General features: G+C 39.4%; 1 protein-coding gene across 2 annotated transcripts in view; it reads left to right on the top strand.

Moving 5' to 3' along the window:
- LOC134533665 (cytosolic carboxypeptidase 1-like) overlaps nucleotides 1-27,813 on the top strand; it is a 246,022-nt gene that overhangs the window by 20,172 nt on the left and 198,037 nt on the right. For both annotated transcript variants that reach the window (XM_063371214.1, XM_063371222.1), the window contains exon 3: nucleotides 19,652-19,734. In XM_063371214.1, coding sequence (XP_063227284.1) covers nucleotides 19,652-19,734 — 83 coding nt within the window. The remainder of the gene's footprint in view (nucleotides 1-19,651; nucleotides 19,735-27,813) is intronic.

The following is a 27,813-nucleotide window of genomic DNA, read 5'->3' on the forward strand; positions in this document are numbered from 1 at the left end:
AGGCTATACCGCGCTGGAAGCACCAGCGAGCGTCGCGCTTATCATCCCGCCTCACTAACACACATACACCCCTGACGAGGCGGGCCCCTTAAGAGCGCATATTAAAAGGGGACCGTGAGAAACGCCGGCCACAAGGTCGGAATACATATGTCTCTCGAGAAATTTGTATGTTCCCAGGGCCCCGTCTGCATGAAGTGGCGTAACTAGGGTGCCATTTTTATCACGTGGTTGGCTAGGCTAATGCTACTTGTAGAATTGCTTGTTTTGTTAATTTGGTATGTATATTCAGCTGTCAAAGCAGAAATATTCAGTTCAAAAACTGTCAAAGTGTACAGATAATTTTACAATTTTTTTAAATTCATTAAGCTACCATAAAGTTATAACACCAGAAACATTTTGTTTCACTGTTCTTTTGTTCCGTGTTGCCTGGCGTAAAACTGTAGTACTGCTTTTTTAGAAACGTGGGTAAAAGCAGGTATTTTGGCTTTCACGTAAGGGTAAAAATGAATACTGCATTGGCAACACTGTTCGGGTAACATTGTGAAGAGTTTGCTAGGACCCAAAGTAAGACGATAAAAATATAGGTGAAAATAAGTGTGAAACTGAAAATTCCAAAATAATTTAAGATGTCGTCTCATGCGACTCGTAAATATGTTCGGAATTATAGAAAACGCAAGGCAGACGCTTTCACGAAAAAAAAAAAAATTCACCGTCTTTCTCTAGTTTTTTTTATAACAATGGAGGATATTGGTTTGTTTGGGGGGGGGGGGGGGGGGGGGGGCAGGCTGGGGGTGGTCCACATCGTCCAAATCCCCCTCCCATAGGAACGCCACTGTCTCAGTGATCCTTCTTGCATCTCGCAGGGCGCTGAGCTCGCTAGTCAGCATAAAGGCGGGTTTATAAAATACGCGAGGAACGCAATAACGCAACACGCAACCAATGCAAGCCAATCTCGATCGTTCATAAAGCACGTTAAGTCGCAAGACTTCTCCAAACCTTCAACTTGACGTTGTAAAACGATAGATAACAAATTTCTTCCCCTGGCTTCTTTTGATATTTCGTGTTTATCTTGGAAACGTATGAAATTGTCCATGGTAAATTGTATGTATTAAATACAAGATCGTGGCATTCTACACACACATAACGCCAGCCTCTTTAAAAGTGTTCGGATCCCTTCACTTCAAACATGGAAGGCGGGAACGCGAGAAGTTGAAAGTCGGCCGATGCTTGCGTTGTGTCTTTGCGTGGTTTTTTTAAATGGGTATTCGTATACGTCATTGAATTTTTTGAGTTTCTTGAGTTTGTTGCGTAGTTTACGAACCCGACCTAACGTTGGTGACACTACCATCTCTGGCCAGTGAAGTCCGCGCTTATCGGAGCCCTCTGTGGACAGTGATGGGACCGTGGACAGGGGCGCCTCCATCGGGGCCCCGAGCCGGCGCTTTTCGTTTTCATTTATTTTTGTGTGGCTATATGGACGATATGGGAAATGAAAAATTAAAATTTTATCATCTTGTAACTTTATGATTTCGCTATAAAAATTTTTTTTTGCTACGTATAATGACGTGATTTTACAGGAAATTTGATCATATAAAACTGATTTGAGGATAATTTATCAGGAAATAATATCAAAATATCCTAAAATAAATGAGCAAAACCATCGTCGTAATTTGAGTTACATGTTGGGTTAATAATATTGTTTGAAAGAGTAAATGTTTTGGAAATTTTCCGGGGGAGGGCCCACATAAAAGAAAAAGAAAAAAAGTGGAGTCCACCTGCGACAGAAGTGAAACTTCTTATTATGTTATGAGTGTACAGGAAACAATATGTAAATGTGAGATATGCAAGTATGCACGTGGAAAGTATGCAAGTGTGCTATTATCAAATGTGGAAGTATGCAAGTATGCTGCTTTTATTTCTTCCTTTCCCCCTGCCGTTTCCTCCTCTCCCGTTTTCCCTTAACTGTTCCCCTCGTGCGATTGCAATTTTCGTAACGCTCGAAAAATCGCAGCCCTCCTCAGCAAAGCCCAGAGGCCGCGGACGCAGCGCGCGGGAGGGTATCGCGGACGGACTGTAGTTTTGGCGGGCGGGGGAGTCTCCGCTGCCAGCAGCGCGCGCAGTGTGTATATTTGAATGCGCCGCGCTGAACTGTCTTCACCAGCTGCTGGTCTTTGTTCATCGCCCGCCCGTCGCTTGGCAGGCGGCACTGGCCCCGTGAACTTGGCCTGCAGCCGCGCTGCACGTGCGCTTCATCGGCACTAGCCTACATTATTGTGCTTTTAAAATATTGTGTTTTTTTTTATAAACATGATTTTTAGGTAAATTCATAATATAACCATATTCAGTTGTTTTTAATAGGTTTTTATTTCTCCACTAAACAAGTCCCTATTTATTGGCTTTTATGAACTTGGCAAATTTTGATGTCAAAATTTTTATGTTAATCTTGGCATGTACTGAAGGCATGAAATCATGTGGTATAGTGTTTTTGATTAACTGTTCGTATGTAGCCTTCGTCTTCAAACTCTTATTTTCAGTATGTCATCTTTGAATATATATACTGTATAGAAGTCGCGAGTGGATAGGATTTACTCTACGTTTTTCAGAAGCGTATGATGAGCAGCTTGGGAACTTCACCGCTGCAGTGCGCTGCCGTAACGCCCTGTATCGTCTTAGTTGTTATTTACACGTTAGAGCGCAGCGCTGTCGCCCGCTGTCATTCCCCGCACCCCTCATCCATTATTCACTGCAGCTCAACGTCGTTCAACGGGAGGGGGAAGGGGTGTCTGAAGAGTTGTACACTTGTCCGCTAGGGACCACCACAAGTCGATGCCCTAGAGATGGTGGCGATTGCGGCGGTGAATTAACCAACTACCTCAAAACCGTATTAGAATTTTTAACCTGGGCTGGCGACTTCTATACAGTATATATATTCAAAGATATCATTAATGCAAATCTATAAAAATTACGTTTTCTAGAAACCATAGAAACCTGACTTTTTTTTTAATTTTGTGGAAATTTAGTTTTTGTTTATTTATGAATATTATACTAAAAATAAAGAGTTTGGCAACAAAGGGTATATACGAACGTTAATCCAAAGCACTATACCACATGAGTTTATGCTTTCAGTACATGATGTGATTCACATAAATATTTGCCTGTAAGGTCTTAAAAAATTAAATAAAGATTTGTTTAGCAAAATTTTTTTATAAACTATTCACTATTGTTATATTATGAATTAATACAAATCACGTGCAACAATAAAAAAAATAATAGTTGCCAAATAATGGCCTGACATTCCATTTTGGTTATTTACTTGAATTCATCTCGAACGTGTTTTTCTCAAAATGTATGTACTAAATATTATCTAATAGCGATATAAATAGTGAAAGTATTGATAATATGATGGCTGGAATAAAGAACGTTTAGTGAATAACTGGTGAGAAAATTTGCGACTCAATAACAAATACAAATGACCTCGGAATAAATTGATAACAAATCATTCAGTGACAAAGTTTTCGTCTTGTTTAGACTTCGAATAGTGTGCAGCCTACAAGGAGTTAATAGTCTTTCACTGAAGTCACATTTTGTTTAACAGTTTCAACCTTTTTTCCAAACAGTACTTATGTCAAGTACATCTGCCTACTGTTGCATGTTGCATATTGACGCAAATCGGTCTCAAGGAGTAATCACGTGTGTCTTGTCGATCAGAATGAATACTCTACACGGGGACAAGAATATTTCCCCAAGGAATCACTCCTCTCGAACAGAAACCTCGGTGTATGATGGGTCGGGCCCCTCTTCCTCACAAAGGCCATCCAGGGTCAAGCCCAGATTTTCGCAAGTTGGAAACATGGCTGACGTTTCAGTTAGACGGTGGGTTTTTCGGGGTACTTCCGTTTCCTGCACTCATTCATTTATCCTTCTCTCGTTACTTTGTCGACTACTTAAGGGGTGGAGATAGGAACTGAAATAAATTGGTCTCTACAGTTTTTATGTCATAACAATTTTTGTATCGTTTAATATCGCAATTTTTCCTTCCCTAAGACCGATGCACACTAAGACATTTTCAAAGGTCATGACATAGTCCCCATTGAAAGTAGTATTTAAGTTGAAGTCATTCTCAAAAATAAATTCAATAATATCACCAAAGACTTCATAAAAAACTATTTTTAGCAGCTGTTACTTTTAATTTCAGGCATTCGTTTATATTAAATCTGTACTACGCCTTAACGAAACCAAATTTGAAAAATTATATCAAACTTTTTTTCTAAAAACAATTGAAACCAAGATGTTGACTTCCTGTTTCTATCTCTTCCCACTCATGCAACAACAATTAATCTAATCTCATACAAAAATATAATGCTTTTACAAGACAGAGAGTAAACTCCTGTGTGCAAGATAGGATGCCTATTGCTCACTTGCTGTAGCTGTTTGATGTGATTGATAAAACCAATTTTAGGAATCAAAACCACGAACTAGTTAATTCTTGTTCAGTTTTATCACGAACAATAATTTCATTTTGTTTACTGAAAACTAAAGACGACTGAAATGTTCGTTTGTACTAATTAATCTTCTAAACATCCCGGCCACCTTGAAATAACTATATCAATCAGAAGTTCGCGTAGCAGTGGACAGAGCTTCGCTTCCAAAACTTTTAGCAATCCCAGCTGTAGCTCGCTTTGTGGTCACCCGGGAGACCCATCAGCATCCAGATGGGAGATGCGTCAGAATTTCCGTTGTAGTGGATGGGAATCACACTGGCCAGGTCTTTATAATTTACGATCACCAATGCCTGCATATTTGATTCCTGTTCCACATCGGAGTTTGCGTCTCATTTAGAAGTGGGCTGGATATCCTCATCTCAGGCTGGCGTGAACATGGCGGGCCTAACCACCACAAATGATGGTGTTACGGGCAGTAAACCTCGCGAGGCACAGTAGGCAGGATATCCTTTGACCGGATACATTTCCAACATTTTGTCTAAGTGAGAAATGGGACCTCGATGATGCGGTTGGCAACAAAGGTTTCTATTTGATGAGGAGAGCTGCTCAACCAAGAGAGCACCACCTATAAGTCTGTCCAGGCAATCACCGTAAATGGTAAATATCTGAATAGAGTTCAAGCACATACATAGAAAGAATGTGAGCTAGCAAAAGAGCCCAGCAAGCATCCAAGTGGGGCATGGGTAACTATGACTGGAGCCACCTTGGATTTAGTTGTACAATATCTCCATAAAATAATATCCCAATTATAAATTTTAATAGTATCAACAGTAAGCATTGCAGTGTGTTGCCACATGCGCGAGTACTACTTTGTTTTCTCGCTTGCAGCGCCACCTACGCAAAATGGCGACTCCTGAGCGTAATTTCCCCAATTAGTAGAGGATGAACCTGTAAACTTTATTTGGTAACAGGATGGAGCCCCACTCCATTGGAATTTATTTGTACGAGGGTGGTTAAACGTCGAAATTCCTGACCGTTGGATTGGTCGTAATGGTGGAGACGACAGAGCTCTTTTTCGCTGGCCTCCACGTTCCCTTGACTTAACGCCATGCGATTTTTTCCCCGTTGGGGCTTTATAAAAGATCATGTCTACGTTCCGCCACTACCTAATAATTTTCTAGAGTTGAGAAACAGAATTGAAGAGAATATTCCTTCCATTTCTCAGGACGTGTTAACCGAAGTGTGGGACTAGGTTGGATGTGTGCTGTGTTACTAAAGGTGCACATATTGAACATTTGTAAGAAAAACTAGGTTAGTTTACCTTCAATTTGATGCATGATTTGTTGTAAATAGTCAACATCAAACTGTTATAATATACCATTGAAACTGGGGCATTATTTTATGGACACTGTATAATGAGATGCGTGTATTTTGATCCCAGGACCGCTGGCACGTAGATAGATCACATCAGCATGATCCAGTTTGAGCTGTCAGAAAGGCGTAGAACTAAGTGGGAGGCACTTGGCAGCCCTCTTACTAGTCTGCTTCCAGAGCGGGGCTATGGCCATTGGTAGTAGATCATCCCAGTCCGTCCTTTTCAATCACAATGTCTTGATTAAAAGCTTGGTCAGCGTGACGGAAAGAGAAACCAACCCACGGGTCAAAAATTCTAGCCACCTGAGACAAAATGTTTCTTGGTTGCTGGTTTTGAACTAGTTTTTTGTCTTTTACGAGACAGTATCTGTGGTGGGATTACATTATAATCCCAGTACGTTCATAAATTTATTTCACGATCATCCACATTCTGGCATAGTATTATTTAGGGTGTCCCAGAACTCAATGCCAAGCCGAGAACGGTTATTTGTAAATATCGCTCATTCAAGCAAGTAATTGCTAACGGGGAAGATTTATTATGGACATACGCCATTGCTTGTTTTCACTGTATGTAATAGAGAAACCATAAGAATGGACAAGAAATAGGAATACACAAGCACACGAAACCATTTAACATCGGCTGGTTTGGGCTTGTTTTCCTGTGTGTTCGTGTAAGTATTCTTTTATCTGGTGCATTCTTGTGGTTTCTGTGTGACACACAGTAAAAACAAGCAATGGCGCATGTCCATAAAAATGTTTTAAATCCGAGCGATGGGGGTAAAACTGCATGCAGCTTCAAACTGCGAAGCGTGGCTTCTGTGCACCAGGTCCTGTTTTCGTCGCGGTGCGCCCCGCCCCCACTCCCTACTCTCTGGCAGCTACCTCGGAACCCATCAACGGAGGCCTGCGTTTCACAGCCCCCCGATCAGGCCCCAACACGTCTGAAGTTCGCCGCTGGCTCGAGCAACGTCGCGGTCCGAATAAAAATCGCCATTTTACGAGAATTTATACATTTTCACGGTTTTCAGAGTGTTTTAAATGTCGCTTAACCTAACCTGATCTAGCTTTCATTTGAGTTACTATCACGACGAGCGAAGACCTACCTACCCGTGTACGCTACTTCTTACTTCAGTAACCCACTTGAACGATACAACCAAACAATAAAGTACACAATAACATACCAAATACCACAATGTCTACGAAATGAGCAGCCGGGAGACGGCCTGTTTCCAGCGGCCGTGTAATTGAATTCATTTGCGTTTTTAAAGAGAAAATTTATTTCGTATCCAGCGTAACGAAAATTGCAGGATTGTAGCGTCGCTTTCACTAACACTTTGCCGACAGTGAGGAATTGGGCGCTCAGTATTCTTCCTCTACGCCATCGGGCTCACCACTCCTGAGCGTTGCAAGTTCAGTTACGCTCTGATGAGATCTCGCTTTGACCTACCCAACTGGCTGTATAGAAGTCTCGCTTTCAAAATAAAGAGGAATTGTCGGGAGTATTTTGCTATAGTAATATACCTAATATAATCTAACCTACGTTTTACTTTCACAATATACAAACAAACAAAAAATTGGTTGTCTGTAAAGTCAGTTTACGGACGATAGTTTAACGTGACGTCATAACAAAACATTGATGAAATGGATAGCTTACTTTATGAATAAAATTGAATCATTTTTATTTTAGTAGGCTAATAAAAGAATAAATACTTGAAATTATACTAGTAATCAGATTTTTAAAATGCAAGAATAATTAACCTTTATTGCCGAAATTGTTATTGTAAAAAGCAATGAAAACCACATTAACTTTTCACTTCACTTTATAAACAGTCGAGTGGAAGAGAGATATATGCGGCGCAAGCGTACAATGAGCGTAACGGGACACAGCTTAACGGGACTATGTGCGTAACGGGACACTTTTTCGTGCCTGCAGCCGGCGTTCATCGATTTATTAGACGTTGTCACGTCAAAATAAAATTAACGCGAACTATCCGGACGTCTGACAGTGGGTGAGTGAACCTTAGGTTTTCCTCGGCCGATCAAAGCTGGAGCTGTTTGTTACACAAGCGGCAACAGGTGGCGAGAGGCGTGTCTGGCAGCGAGCCCCTGGGAGTCGACGTCACAATCCCCCCCCAGCCCCCTTTTACTGTCTTTCCCATTTAAATTGGCTCTTCCCCCCCCTCACTCCCTTCACCGCGGCGTGGCTTCGCCAGACTGGCGTACGTCACAACACCGCGCAGCCGTGCGTGACTGACGTCCTGCCAGCAGCTTCGGTGAGATGGCGTGTTCAGGGTAGAGATGTGAGTTTTCCTACGAGCTATACTTCTCAAGAAACTCACCAATTTTATCAAGCGTTCTATACAAGCATAATCAGTAACAGAAGAAGTGAGCCATTAGGTGTTAAGAAGGAAAATATGTACTATATGCATCAGGGGCGCAACAACTAAATTTGCAAAGGAGGGGTAATATACCTTTTTATAAAGAATCATCGATCCCCCCTATTGAAGAGGGCGGTCCGGGGGTCCTCCCCCGGGAAAATTTATTTTTCAAGGTGGAAAATGGTGCTATTTAAGCAGTTTTATTATATAAAAATTGATTACACAGCACTTTCTTTGCCCCCGTTTGCCCCCACTTCATGGTTTCAGAGGGGGGGGGGGGGGCAAAATACCCTTGCCCCCCCCCCCTGTTGTTGCGCCCCTGATATGCATGCAAACTCTACAGTTATATACCTACTTTTTAACTACAAAGTTTTGTTTACGTCTTCTGTAATATGATACGTAACAGAGGCCTGCACATGCGTCCAGACTACAACATAAAATATTGTACTGTTTATTATCTTAGTATGTCAACATCTCTAAAATTATGTAAATGTATGGTGGTATTGGATTTAAAAGACAATTTTCCAGAAAAATACGTGCGTATAGTTTTTCAGAAAATATTCCCTCTCAACATCTAGTCGAGACCGCTACTTAACTGCAGGTAATGGATGGTTAGGTTCTGCAAGCCTTATTTAAAATTAAGAGTCTCGTTCATCCGACCTTCGTTTATCCGACATTCTGTATCACCAGACGTCCAAGGAAAGCAGACTCAAATAAAAAGTTTCTGTAAATCATCACAGAACCGAACTTCTAAAATACACTATTTAACTTAAGACAGTTATGTAACTGTTTTTTATTCAGTTATTTTTTTCTGTTTTGTTGTAAAACATATTTACGAGGTTCGTAATGTGTAATATTATGATATTGTGTTACGTTTTAATAGGCTTTTTCGTAACACCTCTCTATAATCCGACTTTTTCACTTAACCGATGTTCTCCCAGCTTGTTTGGGTCGGATAAGAGAAACACTACTAAGTTAACTTTTATTTCAGCAGATCATTCGGGCTTCCACTTTTATGGTTCGCGTACAGATATGTTAAATCGTTTGTACACATGTGTATCCGATGTTTTTGCCTGTTTTTGATTACGATCTTGATTTATGCTCTTCGTAACTAAATTTAAATACAATATGATATCAAATCTCACAATTAATACAATGATACACATAGTCTTGCCCAGCATACACCCGTGTTGGTGTTGTCAAGTACAGTTGTTACAAATGCCGTAGCTCAGACATAAACGAGCATGTCACAATCGTGAAAATAAACATCTCGGGCACATTGAAATCACCATGTCAATCAGAAGTTCACGTGGCAGTGGACAGAGCTTCACCTCCAGGATGTTGAGATTTACCAGCAGTAGCTCGCTTAGTGGTCATCCGGGAGACCCATCAGCATCCAGATGGAGAATGACGATGATCCCTAATTGCCGTTGTAGTGGAGGGAGATCACACTAGCCAGTAGCCAGGTCTTTATAATTATTTACGACCACAAACCCGTGCAGCTTTTGTTTTTGAATGTTAGCGGGGTTAGCGTCTCACAAATAGGTGGGATGGATGTCCACATCTCAGGCTGGTGTGACCACGGTGGGCCTAACCACCACAATGGTGTTATGAGCTCAGCAGGCAGTAAACCTCGCCTTGAAGTCAAGTCAGTTGAGACGGCGTTGAAACATGGAAACTGCTTAAACTAATACGAGGGCGTATCGACGAGTAATGCACATGTCAATTTTTAAATAGGAAAACAATTAGTAAAAACGGAATTATTTACTATAAAGGGAACTAAAGGACGCTACTGACCGGGTGCAATTCAAGATCTCGTGATTGCACATACCGATAGTTCGTCGGTCCCCGGTAAGATGGCGTTAGTGATTACATCATCAACAATGGAGGAGCAACGAGCTGTGGAAAGGAAAGAAAGCTGGATAAATCCATTCGTAAATGGTGGAAGTTTACGGAAAAGACTGTATTGACCGTACCAAAGTGGGGAGATGGTGTTCGCGTGAAGGATTGCAGGGATGCGGTTGGGAAGTTTTGGAGCATCCATCATACAGCTCGGACCTGACCCCTCTCCTATTTCCATCTGTGTGGACCATGAAGTTCCTCGGCGGTGAGAAGTGAGACTGTGACGACGAACCCACACGGGCCGTGCGAATGTGGCTCTTCTCGGCAGGCAACGGAGTTCTATGAGACCAGGATTCTCAAACTGATCCATTGTTGGAAGAAATGCCTCATCATGCATGGAAGTTACGTGGAAAAGTAATAAATGGGTAATGCTGTCATTTATGTTTCATAGTGTCATTAATTACTTTGTACTTTTTTTTTTACATTATTTGCGTTACTTATCGATACGCCCAATTACACGCTGGAACACGCGTGAGACAGGCTGGGTTCAAGTTAACATTTTGAGTTGTTGACGGGAATGGCAGTCAGTCTACCTGCGGAGTGCACCATACTTTGTGCAGAGACCCTGAAATTTTCGAGTTCAGTGACCTGCAGGCTAGACTTGATGGTGATGTGATTTTACGAACTTTATTTTGTTTTTTATTGGTTGCTGTATCCGAGAGAAGACAGTATAGACTGAACGATATTCGACCGTTCAGTGTTTGTCATTTTTTTAGCGATTTAGAATACCTTGGGAGCGTGGGCCAATCCTGTTTGGAGTATAACTTGTTTTATTATTACACGAAATTTGAAGGCCTCTGCTAATGGGGGATTGTACCTCTGAATATAGTTTTTTTTTTATGTTTCCTAATAACTTAATTTTATAATTTTTTTATAATTAGAATTCATGAAGGCACAACAAAAATATCGTGACTTTTCTTATGAAATTCACCATAATTCATATGCAGGTAGTTGTATCACATCTGTAACCGTAGAACAAAATAATGATTAACTTTGATTTTGAATTTTTTTTTTTTTGCTGTAGAAAATTTACTTACGGATTTAAACTATATCTTAGTATATGGTATCTCCCTCTCCACTTTAGCTCAAACAATGAAGCCTCTATAAAGGTTTTTTTTTTTTTTTTTTTTTTACGGTGGACTTGTGTAGGAACTGGCGCCCCGTGGTTCGTGCGACTCGTCCGAAAGAGGAATAAGAAACGATGTCGTCTCGCGCGCGGGCACGAAGCCGAGTGTTACGCGACGCGTGAAGGCGTCGGCGGCGAGGAAGGACGGGAGGCGGCGGCACGAAGTGGGTCGCGCCCTGGGGCTCCAGGCACCGACGCCCCGCGCCCTCCGCCTGCCCCCCCCCCCACCACCCTTCTCCCCCTCAATTCCCTCCTCCCTCGAGGAATCGATACCGGCGCCGGCGGCTGAGCTCCCAGGGAAGCCTTCTTTTCACAGACGAGAGAGCCAAAACCTGAAGTTCCCCGAAGTTCATGTTTTTTCCCCCCGTATATTTAATGTCGCTATCCAAACCGAATCAACTGTCCACAATGTTTTAAAGTATTTATAATGTAGCTAACCTAACCTAATTGACCATTAGTATCCTTCTATCAACATCGCCATATTTATTTACAATGAACAAAAAAAAAAAAAAACCGAAGATGCACGATCGGGCGTTTGGCTCTCTCGTCTATGAAAAGAAGGATTCCCGAGCTTCCGCGGCGAGGGATGCGAGCACGGCGCGCCCCGGTTCGCTCCCAGCTTCAACAGTAGACATGTCCATTCGCCCGGGAACATGTTCCTGCATGGAGCATGCTGTTGCTTACGACGCACACTTCAGGTGTCTGGTTTTCTTTTTTGACATGACAACGTCTAATAAATCGATGAACGCCGGCTGCACGCACGAAAAATGGTCCCGTTACGCAAATTGTCCCGTTACGGTGTGTCCCGTTACGCTCATTATACGCTTGCGCCGTATCTATGTTTCTTCCACTCGATTAGAACAACCATCGATTTGACTTTTTTCGAGGCACATTAAACTTGAAACACTCCCATTCGTTTCCTACTTATCCTATCATCGTCCTATCCTCAACAGAATAACACAGATTGGAAGAAGTTAAATAGCAAACATGTATAAAAGTTATAGTTAAAATAATCTCTTCGTTAAAGGAATAAACATATTTGAATTCATGAGTGAAAATAAAAGTAAATTTATCAATTAAATTGTAGATTTCATTTCACTCCTCCTTTGTATCCATACAAAATAGTGATAATTCAATAAAAATGATTCAATTTTATTCATAAAAGTATACAATCATTTCATCAATGTTTTGTTATGACGTTGTCACGTTAAACTATCGTCCGTAAACCGACTTTACAGACAACCAATTCTTTTTTTTTGTAGTTTGAAATTACAACTTATGGCCAAACAATAATTGCGGATCATTTTATCGTATTTTTCAGGTTATCTTTATTTTTAAAATTTTTTATAAAATTAAAATCAATAACACCAAAATAAAAATGGTTACTGAGTAACAAATAAAACTATAAAATCTGGTATCCCTAGTTACGACTCTACTGTAACAGAATTGTGTCTGTATATGAAATACATTTCCTAAATATTGTAGTAATTTTACTATATATATATATATATATATATATATATATATATATATATATATATATATATATATATATATATATATATATATATATATATAAAATTTAAAACAGCATCACGCAAAAGAAAACATATCCAAATAACACTTTTTTTTTAATCTTTCTTTACTACTTAATGGCACTTCTTTCGCTAACACTGTATTAAATTATTTATTAGTATACATACGATCATATGATACTCTCTAGCTATGTACCTACTTTTTTTAACTTCAAAGATTCCACCTGTACACGTGATTTAAAAAGTTCGTAATAGAGGTTAAATATCAAACATACACGTTCAGGTTATTGCGTAGAAAGCTTCTACTCTTATCCTAGTGCATACAAAATAGCAGTGTATGTCACTGATTACATTGTATGTCATAAGAAACCTCAGAAACTGACAAAGTTTAATATGCAATTAACATAGAAAATGAGATAATATCAGCCGATGTCATAAAATAAAAACTAATTACAGCACAGAAAAGTCCGTGGAAGGAATCGATCAAACATGTATTACAGCACGTACACACAGAGTAGGCTGACAACGACTAGAGAGTTGCGGCAAAAACAGTGAATAAAAACAACTACTTTGGAAGATAACTGATCTTAGTTCCCGAAACATCGCAGCTGTTGTCTTAAGAAGCCTACTGTGTTGTCGGAATAATTGTTTGATTTCATCGTTGGGTTCGCATGTGCGTTACTGTAATGTCGTTGTGCTGTCCAGATTTTTCGAACTATCGCGAGGTTCCTCTGTTTGTTGCTGTGTGTCCAAAGTTGTTTGTATTCACTTTTCTTGTCGCAACTGTCAGCCCATTGTGTCCGTCGGTGCTCTAATAAATATTTGACAATTTCATTCCACGTAAGTTTTCTGTGCTGTCTAAATTTTAAATTTTTTTGATATCAGCTGATTTTGCCTTGTTTTCTGTATGTTTGCATATTCATATTTTTGTCCTTTATATATAAATGGCTAATGGCATATAGTGTAACAAGCAATGGCATACGTCAAAAAAATTAAATTTATCTTCCCCATTTCAACAACCATTCAAAGAAGGCACATAAATGAGAATGATGATCACCATTCGTATCTTCAATTATGTAAATCTGTGTTGGCAATAAAATAAAGTAAATATTCCAAAAAGAAAATCTGTGGTTGTATTTTCTTAGAAAAATTCTGCAATTATAAACTTTTCCTCAGGAAATTTTCCTTCCAAAATCTCTATTTGAACACTTCTTCACTGTAGATAATGTTGTGTTGAACATCAGCTGTTGCGACTTCATTTGCAAGGCATTTAGGAATTCAGTAATTACGTTGAATAATTTAAGAGAGATGCGCGCAAAAACAAAGACGTGACTCCTCCAGTAATAATGTTACATATCGGAATGAGAAATATCTGAAATGTTACTTCATGAACTATGTTATCATATTTCTAAATGACATGAAAATCCACTGGAGTTTGGCGCGGTACCGTAAAAATAAACAGTCAGGTAGATAGATTTATTTTGTTATGTTACTTCTTAAGACCAAACTTACCAATATTTAGGAAATATAGTCCACAAAGCTGATAAAGATGAATACGAACTTCAAATCTTCTACGATAAGGCTGAACAAGCATTACGACACATCCACGGGAGATCACAATATTTATGGGGGACTTTCATGCAAATTTATCATTAGTGTGAAGCCGATTATATAGGAAAATTTGGGTTTGTAACTATGAATGAAAGAGGAGAGACACTGGTACAGTTCTGCCAAGAAAAGGTTTTAACTGTCGCAAACACCTTCTATAAATTACCAGAAAGACGGCTTTATATTTGGAAAGTACCTGGTAATAACCCAAACAATATTATTATAAAAAATATATATTTTATCCTTGTCAAGAAACGATACCGAGATTTCATTAAAGCAAAGAAAATTGATCCTGGTGCAAATGTGACATCAGATTATAATCCTCTGGTAACAAAAATTCAAATCAAGGTGAATAAAGCTACTGTTCAGAAAAAAAAAACAAAGGTCACCTCCCGCCTTCCAGAACCATCTTAGAAAACGCCTCCAAGAACAAATTAATAAAGAACTTAGAAAATATGAAATATTATTAGATGAAGATTTCGAGGAAAAATGAAAATTCTTAAAGGAAACTACTTTTTACAATTAAAAGTATCCTGAAACAAAAAGAGGTAACAAAAAACAGTGTATTACTGATGGGATACTAGAGTTTATAGAAAAATATATATAAGCATGGAGACGCAAGTATCTATAAGATGATTAATGCAAACAGAATAAAAATACGGAGAGCAAAAGAAGAATGGCATGCAGAAAAATGCGAAGAAATAGTAGAATTAATAATTTAAACGAACTACTTTAGAGTCGAGTAAGTTCAACAAACTTTTATAATATTTTCAAACTGTAAGCACTGCTTACAATGCTTACACGGAATATTCGCCCCCGACCCTTATCCAATTAAATGTGTTAGTTTATCTTAGGCATTTAATTTAGATCGAAATGGACCTGTATGTACATAGCGATCCATCATTTTGATTCCGATGATTACATTAATACCAACGGACATAACCGTTTCAATCTAAGCTACTTCAGTTCCCAGTACAGTTGTCTTTTTCGATGACAATAAATAAAGCGCAGGGTCAAACGTTCAATGTTGCAGGAATATATTTGATAGCTTTTCACATGGGCAGCTATATGTAGCCTTTTCGCGTGTGATTTCTGAACAAAACCTCTTTGTTTCGTCTCTTTAAGAAAAAAGCTGTCAGCATTGTTTACAGAGAAATTCTTTAGTTATGGGCAGTACGTGTTCGTGGGTATTATAATGTTTGAAAACACCGGGCACTCACGAGAACTTGATACTTATAAGTACTTATTAAATCTTAATGACGTCAAATTAGTAGATAGCATCCGTGCAAAGCTGTGGCTGATCGCTAGTGTAATATAAATCCGAGATATGAAGTGATACAAAGTAAAAAAAAAAAAAAAAAACGTCAAATGGAGGGGGTTGAAATATACAAGTTTTGGGATATTAGTAGAGACCGGAAAAATTCGCGGGTTTTCTGACCTGTAGGGTGAACTCCATAGTTCTACGTACACTCGGTTAAATGCCACCCACTCATTGGCTGCTGTCTTGTGAGACGTCCCATCGTAGCAGTCTGTGATTCGATAAAGCTTTGGTTGGGTGTTTCTCATTGGCCCAGAGTCATCCAGGTGAGTGGTGAGCCAATAGAAAAAGCAGCACTGAGGTATAACTATTTGTATTTTAGCCTATCGTGAAATTAATTCGCGAATTTTTCCGGTCTCTAGATATTAGTTGGTCCTAAGACTTTAATAAATAGTCGTATTTTTTATTAACTTGCTCGATGTTGTTTTGGAGCAGGTTGGGTGTAGGGTTTATCGCAAGTCACCATAAAATCTTGTCTCTGGTCTTTTTTTTTTTTTTTTTTTTAAAAAAAGGTTCTTAATCGCTACCCTTTCTCGTAATTGTAATTCCAAGGAAAAAAAACTCTAAATATGCATCTATGTTATTTTTAACAAACTTAAAAATTCTATATAATGTAAAATTTACTTGTTTACAGTAATTAAGTGTATAGCTCGTGGCTCTTTAAACACAATGTAGTGAGCAAACACAAGTAGTCCTTGTAACGGCTGAAACATTTATGCCTGAGCTGTTATATTGAATTATTTTTCGTTGCTGCAATCTCAGCTTGGATTCCTTTCCCTCTCTCCCACTCTTTTGTGTTCATTATGCAAGATAAAGATTTTCCACAGTTTATTTTCTGAATGAACCGGAGTAGGTACCATATATACTATTCTATATATATATTATATATATATTCTATATAAGGAATATAATCTATGTGTATTAAATGATATGTGTGTATTTTTTTGGTACTTATGTACGTGTTTTTCAGCTTTTTCAGCTGGAATGTAATATTAGTTTGTGCCTTTAAGTACCCCGACTTTTTGGCTGGCAATTCAAATCCACAATACAAGTAAAATAAAACTGACAAAAATGTGTAACTGCCTCAACACTTGCAAAAAGAATGGCAAGTAACTTGTTTATTTCCAATCTCTTAGCCAAGCAACGGAGAAAGACGCTGGGGGTCAAAAGGCAGACCATGGCAAAGTTCGTGACATCCACTGTTTCTGGCAAAACATTGAAGGCTGCGTTATCTCTAGCTGAAAGTCACGCGATTCTTGTTTCCTTTGCAAAGTGGCCGTTTAAAGCATTGTGTTGGGGAATTTTCGGGAAACGGCATGCTGTGGCGTATTTTGAATCACTTTTTTTTTTGCCTCGCCATCGCCATATTGTCTAAGGTGGCTAGCAGTGTCAGGGAATGTCTTAAGTATTCAGGAAATATTTTTAATGACTATTTTAAAAAAAAAAATAGGTTAATGAAGAGCTGATGTTATAAAAGAGACCATTTTGATGTGTACAAAATCCTATCTTGCCCCTTTTTAACCTGTATCTAAGTATTACAAAAATGTTTTCCTCCCATTCCTTCCTGATCACAAGGATCTATATCAGCACTTCGACCAGGTGCATTGACTTCCCTGCTATCGACAGCAGTGTAATAAATAATTTATAGTTGCGTGCTTCAGTAATGAAGTGTGGTAGGCCTACGAGTCTCGATTTCAAATTAGAATTTTTTTATGTTTTTTTTGGGGACTAAATGACATCAGTGGTCAGGGAATTTTTTTCCCAAGCCTGGAAAAGGCGGGGAATTTTTTCATCGCAGGTTTGCTAGTCCGCCCAAAACATTGCGGAAATGGTGCTTGTCTGATGATGGCCAGTATGAATTAGAATATCCGTCGTCGGATGAAGTCACTTCCATAAAATATCAGTCACTTAAAAACGGTTTATGCATTGCAAACTCTACATATAGTCGGTGTTTTTGGCATCCTAACATGGTGCAGGCCATAAGCTGATAATAAAAAAAATCACCGGTTAACATGTAATCAAGCAGGTGTGGCCATCCCCAGGCCTGAAGACGACGTAACATTGAGCACAAAATACATACGTATTTAATTGAAATTGCTCGCAGGGAAATAACAAATGGTCTGGAAATATTGGTTTTTTAAAGTCACAACAGTTTATACTTCTCAGCGTTGAGTGTGAGTGGCTAGCCTGCCGTCAGGGCGGGCTAGATTCCCGGTGGCGTCGTTGTCAGTGCTCCGTTCTCATCAACTTCCATTGTTTCTGACGACTCCGATGACGTACATTTTAGAGCTGGCGTCTTTTCGTCAGCTGGATGCTGCATTTAAACTGTAAAATGTCGTAACCAAGTTGAATGAAATAATCTGTGAAATTTTGTGTTACCTGTTCCCGTCATAACATCTATAAACTGAAAATTTCATTGTTTTATTATTAAATGTGCAAGATTTTGTTAAGCTATATTGTTTTTAAATTATTAAAAAAACTTTCTATCAATTTACTGTTGAATTGATAAGATTTAAGTTTCTTTGAATATGTGCTCTAATTTTTAATAATTTATTTGTTAGAAACTAAAAATAAACCACACTATGGGTATTTTCCAGCTACACAAAAGAACTAAATATAAACGTATTTATATTTGGCTGAAATTCCTGTGCCTTGAGCGCTATGTCACACTAATTCAACGATGTTCCCCTTTTCGGCTATTACTAATATCTAGTCAGACAAATAAAAATTTAAATTTTAATTTATACTTGCTAAGCAACACAACGACGCAATACAGCAACTTGTAAAAAAAAGTCCATTAGGCTATTCGGTTATCGAATTATAATTTTTACATAGTTTTTTTTTGTTTATAACGAAAATTTTTAATATTCAAATGATAATGATAGTAGGAATGAAATATGCAAAGTTCTCTGCCTGGCAGCCAAAGGAATTCAGAAGTATTAGCTGGCTTGTATTTATATGCCAAGCGTAGTTATGAATTCATCACGAACGTAACGAAAGACACAGTCGCGTGATTGAAGGTTTTTTTTTTTATGCTTGAGAGTTGTTCAAGAAAATGATGGTTCGTATTATGTAAATTTTATTTTCACCCAGTACCATTACTTCGAATGGAATTGGTAGAGAGAATCGCATACCAATCGTACCGTTAGCATTTTTATAGGGCCCCAGTTTTCTGCCCTGAACACGAAGCCGTCCTTATCGACGATACCGCCGAGATATGAAGAAATAAATCATCCTCGTGCTCGAATGGAGGAGCACCGATTTTGTTTACTCTTTATTTTCAAATACAAATATGTAGGCATAAAGGTAAAATAATAGTATAGATACATTCTTAGTGTACATAAACCAAAATAGGTACTAATACATGTCAGAGGTTGTGAAATACATAGGTATGATAATTACTTAATATTCCAAACAATAAAGTAGATTGAAAGAAAGGGACGGGAAAGTGGTTTTAATTACAAGCTGAGGTCGCATTGGAATATTTTGCTGTGGAGTAATAAAACGTTTGAAGTATAAAGTTAAAAAATGGGGTGTGGCTGTCATGGACACGGCCGTGTATTGTACGTGGATACGTGTACGTAACAGGTAATATTTTCTATACAAAATATAAAATACGGTATTTTATGTATGATCGTTGACAAACGTGCGCTGGCTGCTGCAGCATAATGACCTCAAAATGGCGGCGCTTCCCCCTCCACCGCGTGCGATGCGTCACAGTCCACACTTAGCGTAACGAATTCTTTGATACTTTAGCTATCCAGTGGTGTAATTAAATTTTGGATGGAGATGATAGATATGTAGCTACAACACCAAACTGTATCCCCCGATGTTGTTCGTTTTTTTTTTAATTGCCTCACACTATGGAAGTATTTTTTAAAGACGTATTCACGTCAAAACATTCCCATTTGAATGGTTTAAGGATATTTTTTTTTCCCGTTATTTCTTGGAGATGTGCTGTGTTGCAGACAAGAGCGTCAAGGAGCGCACCCTGTACGGGCTGTGGAAGAAGGACAGCGGGTCCTTGGAGTTGCTGCTGAACCTGCTGGAGGTGAGCTGCCGTTACTGCTGTCCACTTTGACAGCGCGTGTGGCTCAGGGTGTCCACAGTTAGTACTTTCGTACTAGATCTAGTACGGTTATAAGTTTTTTTAGTGGTCTAGTACATTTACGCTCAGATCTAGTACTTTTTTTCTTTAATATAATAATATTACAGTAACTCCAATATGTTTTATTATTAAGCGTAATTATTTAAAAAAAACTATGGAATGTATGTGTGTGTGGTGTGATATTTAAGTTAGAGCATTGCAATGTCATAATAACTTTCTAAATTGTAAAAAAAAAAAAAATTATAATTTAGTACTTTTTTTTTTAAATCTAGTACTTTTTCTCGCCTAAGTTGGTACGAAATATTTTTTTTAATTGTGGACACCCTGGTGTGGCTTTGAAACGGGGAACCTAAGATGCACACAAAAGTTTGGACCCTGCCCGAACACGCCCGAATAATTCACCTTCGGCCAACCCTCGGGATTTGTTTTATTTTTTTGCGCGGGAAAAAATGAATTCAAATATTGAGTGGTCGGTTAGGTTAGCTTCATTAAAACACTTTAAAACACTATGGACGGTTAGTTAGGTTAGTATAGCTACATTAAAATGAAAAAAAAATAAACCCGAGGTTGGCCGAAGGTGAATTGTTCGGGTAAGTTCGGGCAGGGTCCAAACTTAATGTGCATCTTAGGTCTCCCCTTTGAAACCCACACGATATAGTCTTCTAGGTTGAGCCTGTTGTAACTCGTGTGATCCTAAAAAGTTTATGGTTATAATTTATGATAGTTCTATGAGTTATCATTTGGAAAGAAAAGTTTAAATTCAATGTTAATGAAAGTTTATTATACATGTTTTGGGTTTAACACGTAAGGTAGTAAAATGTTGGATTAAGTTTGGTTTTTATATGGTTTATGGAAATTGCCGTATTTACCATATATGTAGTTCAGAATATTTACATATGCCACTTTGGCAAAAGAGGATAATAGTGAAAATATTGTAAGTTTTGTTTAATTAATACTAAGCATAACATAATATTCTAACAGGTAGATAATTTTTGATATGTGTATTATTCATTTAAAATAAACTTAAATTGTTTGAATGAAGTAGATATTTGATACAATGAGTTGAAACAGCGCAAAATTTGATTTTAATTACTTTGTGCATTTAACCAAGATAAATAAAATTGAAAATGTAAAAGATGTAATTTAAATTAAAATGAAATAAGCTCATGTTTCACAATTTTTAAAATAGACTTCCTCATAAAATGAAAACGAGGTAAGTGTGATTTAATTAAAGTATAATTGTCTTGAATGCACTAAAACGGGAGCTATAAAATCACCTTACTTAATGCACTTACATTAAAAATTAAACATTTTTACGCATTCCCACTTTCGAAATTTCAATATCAATGATTTTGCCATGAATGAATTGTCATATACTCCTTTCATTTTTTTAAAATTATTTTTCTTTAGAAAAAACGTTTTAAATTATTCAAATACTTTGTTAAAATGGTATAATACGAGCCATCAGCAGTATCCTGAAAATGGCACGAACTAATTCGTGTGTTTTTTTTTAAGCTGATCTCACATAACTTTATACGTCCTATACGTTCTGTACATTTCGATTAGTACATTAAATACCGCGACGAAATGCAACTTGACTTTTTAACATGTGACGTTCGAAATGCACGTTAGGAGTGGCAGAACGCTTCCTCCAGGATTAGTATACGTGCGCACCTGGAATAAATTGGGATAAAAGAGCGAGGGGGGATCTTGCGGTTGTTTTCCCTGTGTTTGCCTGCTCCTCCTCCAAACCCATCAGCCAGACACGCAAGCCCAGGAGCCGGGGCCGAACTAATTCCCGAGCCATGTCCGCCGGGTTAGAGTGGCAGCGGTTTTGTGCGAGGGCGATGGAGATTGTGGAAGTTTTTAGCGGGGTATTAATCTCCTCAGGTGGAAAAAAAGGGGGCGGAGAAGGGGGCAGGGGGGGTTGGACGAACTGCCAGGGAGCACGCGAGCTCCTCTGGTGGCGGCGCGCCAAGTCTCGTAGCGGCGCCACCCTCTCCGCGGTCTCTTCTGCGAGGAGGCCATTAGGCCTCTTTTATTCACGCGTTCGCCTTGCTCCCAACGCCGCGTCTCCGCTGGCGTCCCTTTTATTCGCGCGTTTGCATGCGCGGACGCTCTCGCCAGATTTGCAGTTACACCTACTACTACTGCTGCTGCTTGCCAAACATCGAGCAGAATTGAAACTGTTACCGTGACCTTTGAGAGAGTGACAGGGTTGGCAACCCTGCTTGCGTACGGTGGATCGCAGCGCTGACACAACACTTTTATAATATCACCGTACCTGTATCATGATCGGCCTGTGCAAAAAAAAAAAAAGTTGGGTCTCAAGAGCGCGTATCAGAAATGATACTATGTTCGGATCGGACCTGATCCTGCCAGTAATCGGTCTTTCGCAGTCACATCGAATACTGGTGCAGACAGTGCGGACGAGGTGTTCCCGATTGTACCATCGCCACTCTTGCTGCGCAGTCGCATAACCATTCCAGTAATTCCCTTTTGTACTTTACGTATTCACGTAGTTCATTAATGTACAAGAACAGTTGAAAAATCACTCGATACAAGAATACTTTTCATCCACCATCTTCGAGATCACCTTGTCTTACATATCAATGCGTGAGTAATGATAATACAGCAGACAACTGCAGCTGGAGAGTCATGGCTGCCACCGGAGCTAGCACGCTCTCGATGGTACAAACCTAGTGGGTGGTAAACTGAAGACACGCTTAGATGATACAGATTACGTGGTACAAATCGAGCTGCATTGTCATTTCATTTAGCAGGCCGTATCATGATCGTGTATCCAGTTCTGCTGCAGATAAGATGATCCGATACAGCGTGGCCGTGACTTTAAGAAATGCCCAAACGCTGTATATTCTACCAGCGTTCCAGTTTAAAAAACGTATCGTTTGCAAATACGCTCACCACGAATTCGTCCCATTTTAGTTTGAAAACGTGATGTTCGAGACGAAGTTTTAAAGTTGCGCGAATTCATAAACCTCTGGAACGATTTAACATTATTTTTTTCCTTATTCTGTGCCAATAAGGCCCATAACTCCAACATAAGAAGCCAAATATAATTCCCTGCCTCCCTCATTGTTTTATGGTGTAATTTATGTGAAAAGGCAATTTATTGTTTCAAGTACTCTATTTGCCACAGTTTTGTTATAACCATAGAACCTTATTTCTGTAGGCCAGTACTCCCTTACTTACTTATTCCCTTGTAGTTAACGCGGAAGAGTGCAAGGGGTAAATTCATCACAGTGTATTCTTAGGAAACAGAAAATTAATGATTGGAATGGGAGATCTTAGCTTTAAGTGAGAAAAAAGAAGCGAAGTTATTCCTACGTACGAAGAGAAAATTTTTACCCGCCCTCGTTATGACCACAGGATCAAAAATAAGGTATCACACAGTGTCAGAAAGTAGTAAGTTCATGGGATGAGTTGTAGGATTAGACTTGCCAAAGAAGCAAAACTTGTTTGGAGGAAAGCTAGTTTCTGAAATTTTTTATAAGAGTATTTTGTAAATACCACTGTAAAGAGTACAAATAAGTAAAGACGACACATATCGGCTACCATTTTGATAAGACCTTGCAGATCACATGTTTGATTAATTGGAAAATGGCAGTTATAACCACGAGAATAAACGTAATATCTTCGCACGGGATGGAAAAGTTAGTATATCTCTAAATAATCTGCAATGCGGAATATGGACGAAAATTATTCAGACCATCCGTAGAAAATTACTTTGGATCCAAAACGATTGGGCTAAACGCAGCCTTCCATCATAGGGTGATATGCTGTCCGTATGGTTAATGATTCATTGTACTGTTTGTTCATACTGAAAAACGTAGTCGCTAGGCCCTACGAGTTTTCTACATTTTTACCAGATCAACCACCCGTTTCATGAGGCACATGAAGTTTATCACGGGTCTGCATTGCAGAAATCTCCTTATATACATTCTCAGTACCCTGCCACAATCTCCGGACATCATAGCCATTGAACAGTCGTGAAATTCTCTTTAAGAAAAATCCGCTGCCGCAATATCCTACAGAAATGACTTTTAAGTCACGGGGGGTGGAGTGGTCAAATCTCTCGCCTAAATAAAAGCGATTTGGGTTCGATTCCCGGTGGGTTAGAAAAAGGATATTTTTTTTGCAGGTGGGAAACGTGACTCCCGTTGTACCCAACCATTCATTAGCGTCTAACCACCTTTCATCGCGTGTAATCACTCTGATGTTGATGAGCCGTTGTTCTCTAGCAATTTAATTTCCATTTAAGGGGCCCGCCTATAGGGGTGTATTTGAGTTAGTGAGGCGCGGTGATGAGTGCGACGCTCGCTGGTGCTTGTAGCGCGTTTTCGCCTCTAAGAGCAAGGCTGTGAACTGGAGCACAGTCTTCTTGTGCTTAGGGCAACAATGAAATTCGATCGGTATCCATAACATTATATGACGGAGAAGAATATAAATGTGTAATGCAAGTCACTAGGGTGCGTTTAAGAATCTTTTTTCCATGCCTAAAAAATATTCTGAAAATATGTGTTTGTGCTATTATCACTCTTCTAAAAGTACAGTTTAAAAACGTAATCCGGATTCCGGACACCTCATCCGCCCTTAGCTTATTCTTAATTGGTTTTCGTAAACAGACGCTACTCTGATAACTTGAGCAGTTTTAAAATCACGTGGTTATTTTTTTTTTTTTTTCATGAAGCTCTACACACCGTATGGTTGTCTAGTAGGCGAGGCCCTGAAGTACTTCGTGTTACTTTTTAACATATTTGTTAAATACGCGTTAAAAGTATTAGTATGACCGTCACTGTGAACGGTGAATATTTTTTGAGTATTGGTCATCTTCTGTACGTGTTACGTGGGCCCGGTGCCTGTGTCGCCTCGCATGTGCGAAGATGCCCAGCGCTGTAAATAATAATATCCCAGTCCGCGAATTATCGCCTGGCGGTCTTCCAGCAGGTCGCCTTGACACCCTCCATATTTTTAGTCGGCCCACATGTCGCCTCGTAATCATTATTTTTATTGGTGCATGTTCGACGCCAGCTCCCAGTTGCGCGCGAGATGGCCATACGATGTCAAGTGGTCGGGCTCACGAGTGGGCGCTGTGTCAGTGCCCTGCAGAGGTCGGAGCGCATTCTGTTACAAACAAGTCACAGAATCTTCTTTTTGACGTGACAACGTCTAATCGATGAACGCCGGCTGCACGCACGAAAGTGTCCCGTAACGCACATTGTCCCACTACGGATGTCCTACTACGAATGTGTCCTGTTATGCTCATTGTACGTATGCGTGGCATCTCTCAATAATATTTAGTCGTTTGAATTATTAATATTATGTAATTTAACGATCGTCCACTGATTTTCAGCACAATCGGTACGGGTATTTAAAAGTAATGTTGAATATTCAAATACGTTTTTAACGAACAATGGTGTTTTACAGTTACACATAATAATTCAAATTACACCCGGGATCTTTTGCACAATGTTTTAAAACATATTGTAACACATTATAAATAAGTTTGGTGTATTTGGGATGCGTATTTGTTAAAAAATCGTGTTATAAAAACGAAATAATATTATTACCCTACCGTGAACAAAATTTTTATAAATGTATATATATATAACATCTGAAACTATCATTTTTAATATTGCCTCGTGGCCATGCGGTTAGCATCGCTGACTACCAATCGAAAGGTTGACGGATCTAATCCCCGCAGCCGCTATACCTTCATTTTTGTACTTGTAAAAATAAATACGGCGCACGCGACACTACAAAAGTAATAAAAATATTTGAATTAATGAGTGCATTAAAAGTAAATTTATCAATTAAATTGTAGATTTCATTTCACTTTCTTTGTATCCATACAAAATAGTGATAATTCAATAAAAAATAATTCAATTTTATTCATAAAAGTATGCAGAGGTAGATTTTGTCATACAAAAGTTAGAAAAATTAAAAAAAAAAAACTACTCAAAGTAACATATTTTAATGCCTAAATGGTTTGTTTGCAAAAACCTATTACGGCTCAGTCTCAGGCCGAATTGGATATTTCATTTTCTTCTGGATAAATCATTTCATCAATGTTTTGTTATGGTCACGTTAAACTATCGTCCGTAAACTGACATTACAGACAACCAATTTTTTTTAAAATTTGTTTGACATACTAATGATGCAGACATTTTGGTTATGTTTGCATTTGAAAACTAAATAACTGCGTCAGAATCTTTACTTCTTTATTGCATCACCTTTGCTCCGGTGTTAGAAATCAGTTCCTGGTGTACGTGGGTGATCCATAAATTAATGAGGGATGAATTTTGACGGTGGGGGACGGGGGATAGGATTGTGTTTTCAGAATCTAAAGTTTTTTTTTTTCTTTCAGAAAACACAATTTTTTTTTAATATTAGTCACTACCTTAAAAAGAAAAGGGAATGGTCAGGGAAGAGGGAGGAGCTTCAGACTTTCAACCCCCTTGGATCCTCCTATGCTTGGTAGAACGTTATTTTCCTATATTGTTAAAATATTTCACCATAAATTTACGGAAGAACACTGGTCTCAAATTATAAAGGGACCTTCGAAATTTTACGTAAGTTAATCATGAACTCACAAAAATAATTTTGAATTGTTAACAAAAATAAATAAAATTGATATGTCCAGGGAGGGGAAAAAAAAGTCTTATACATTCCACGTGTTTACAACGGAACTCAGAACTGAAGAAGTCTGGATTCGGCGAACATCCAGCTATCTGGATCCAAAAATAAGCCTTTCTTTACTTAGGGGTGCATTCTTCCGTTGATATGTTCGTAAATGTAGGCTACTTCAGTTTATAACAGTTTGGATATGTCTTAAGTTTTCGTTGACATTTGATTCACTAGAGACGATGGAAGAGGACGAAGAGGCTAGTGGAGCTCTGTCGCAATGAATTGGGGCGTTGAATGTTTGGGGAACGGTAGACTCCGGTAACACCCCCCCCCCCCCCCCCCACCACCACCTATACCATTCGGCTCACGGCATCGTTCCATGTTTCCCATTTGTGAATTATCCGAGCACGACACCCCGCCGGCAATGTTACCCGGATCATCTTGATGGGAAACGAGTGTTCTGGTAGCTCAACCAATATAATCAGGGGCGAACGCAGAAAAAAAAAATTATCGTTCCCACCAACAATATGAAAGAATTTGAAAGCAAACGGCGGGACAGTGGTTATATCCGTCCCCCTCCCCCTTTCTCGAAATACAATTCTGCATACGCACTTGACTGTAGCGCTCCTCCTACCAAAACAATTGTGACGTTACAAACATCTTCCCTGTTCCCGAATCTAATTCATCACCCATCCTCTTCCCCTTCCCCTCCCCCTCCCCCTCTCCAAACACACTTTTTTTTTTCGAATTTCACTCAGCATAGCGCGGGTTCGGGCCCCTACCGCAACCTCGTTCACACCGTAAGTCACTTAAGAGCCTCGCCTACCTAGGCACACACACGCTGTGCGATTTATAAACTGTTCAAGGTATCCGAGTGGCGTCTGTTTATGAAAAGCATGTAAGGATGCGCTGAGGGCGAATGAGTACTTTGGTTCCGTATTTCGTTTTTGAACTGTATTTTTAGAAGATTTTGTGTGTGTGTGTTTTCAGAATAATTTTTAGTTATGAAACACCCGTCAGATATTAATGAAGGCGCTCGAGGGACTTGCATTACAGCTGTATCTTCATTTCTCCGCCATGTAATGTTATAGTTGCCCTAACGCGACGGGAAGAACTGCCAGTCCGCTAGAAGCTCCAGCGAGCGTCTCGCTGACTAGGGCCTCTGTCACGAGGCAGTGTGTCGCCGGGAGCTAGGTGGCCGGCTCTGGCAGATGCGACGGCAGCTCGTCTGGTCTGAGTCGGGGCGGGACGGCGGAGTGGGTGGGCGGTGACTGTCGCTGCGAGGCCGCGCGGTAACGATCTGTAGCCGGCGGGGAGACCGCCCCCGGGGCACCGGAGGCCTCCTTTCCTCCCACTGCAGTGGCGCCCGCTTGG

Source organism: Bacillus rossius, chromosome 1 (assembly GCF_032445375.1).
Source record: "Bacillus rossius redtenbacheri isolate Brsri chromosome 1, Brsri_v3, whole genome shotgun sequence".
In the NCBI taxonomy this organism is placed as follows: domain Eukaryota; kingdom Metazoa; phylum Arthropoda; class Insecta; order Phasmatodea; family Bacillidae; genus Bacillus; species Bacillus rossius.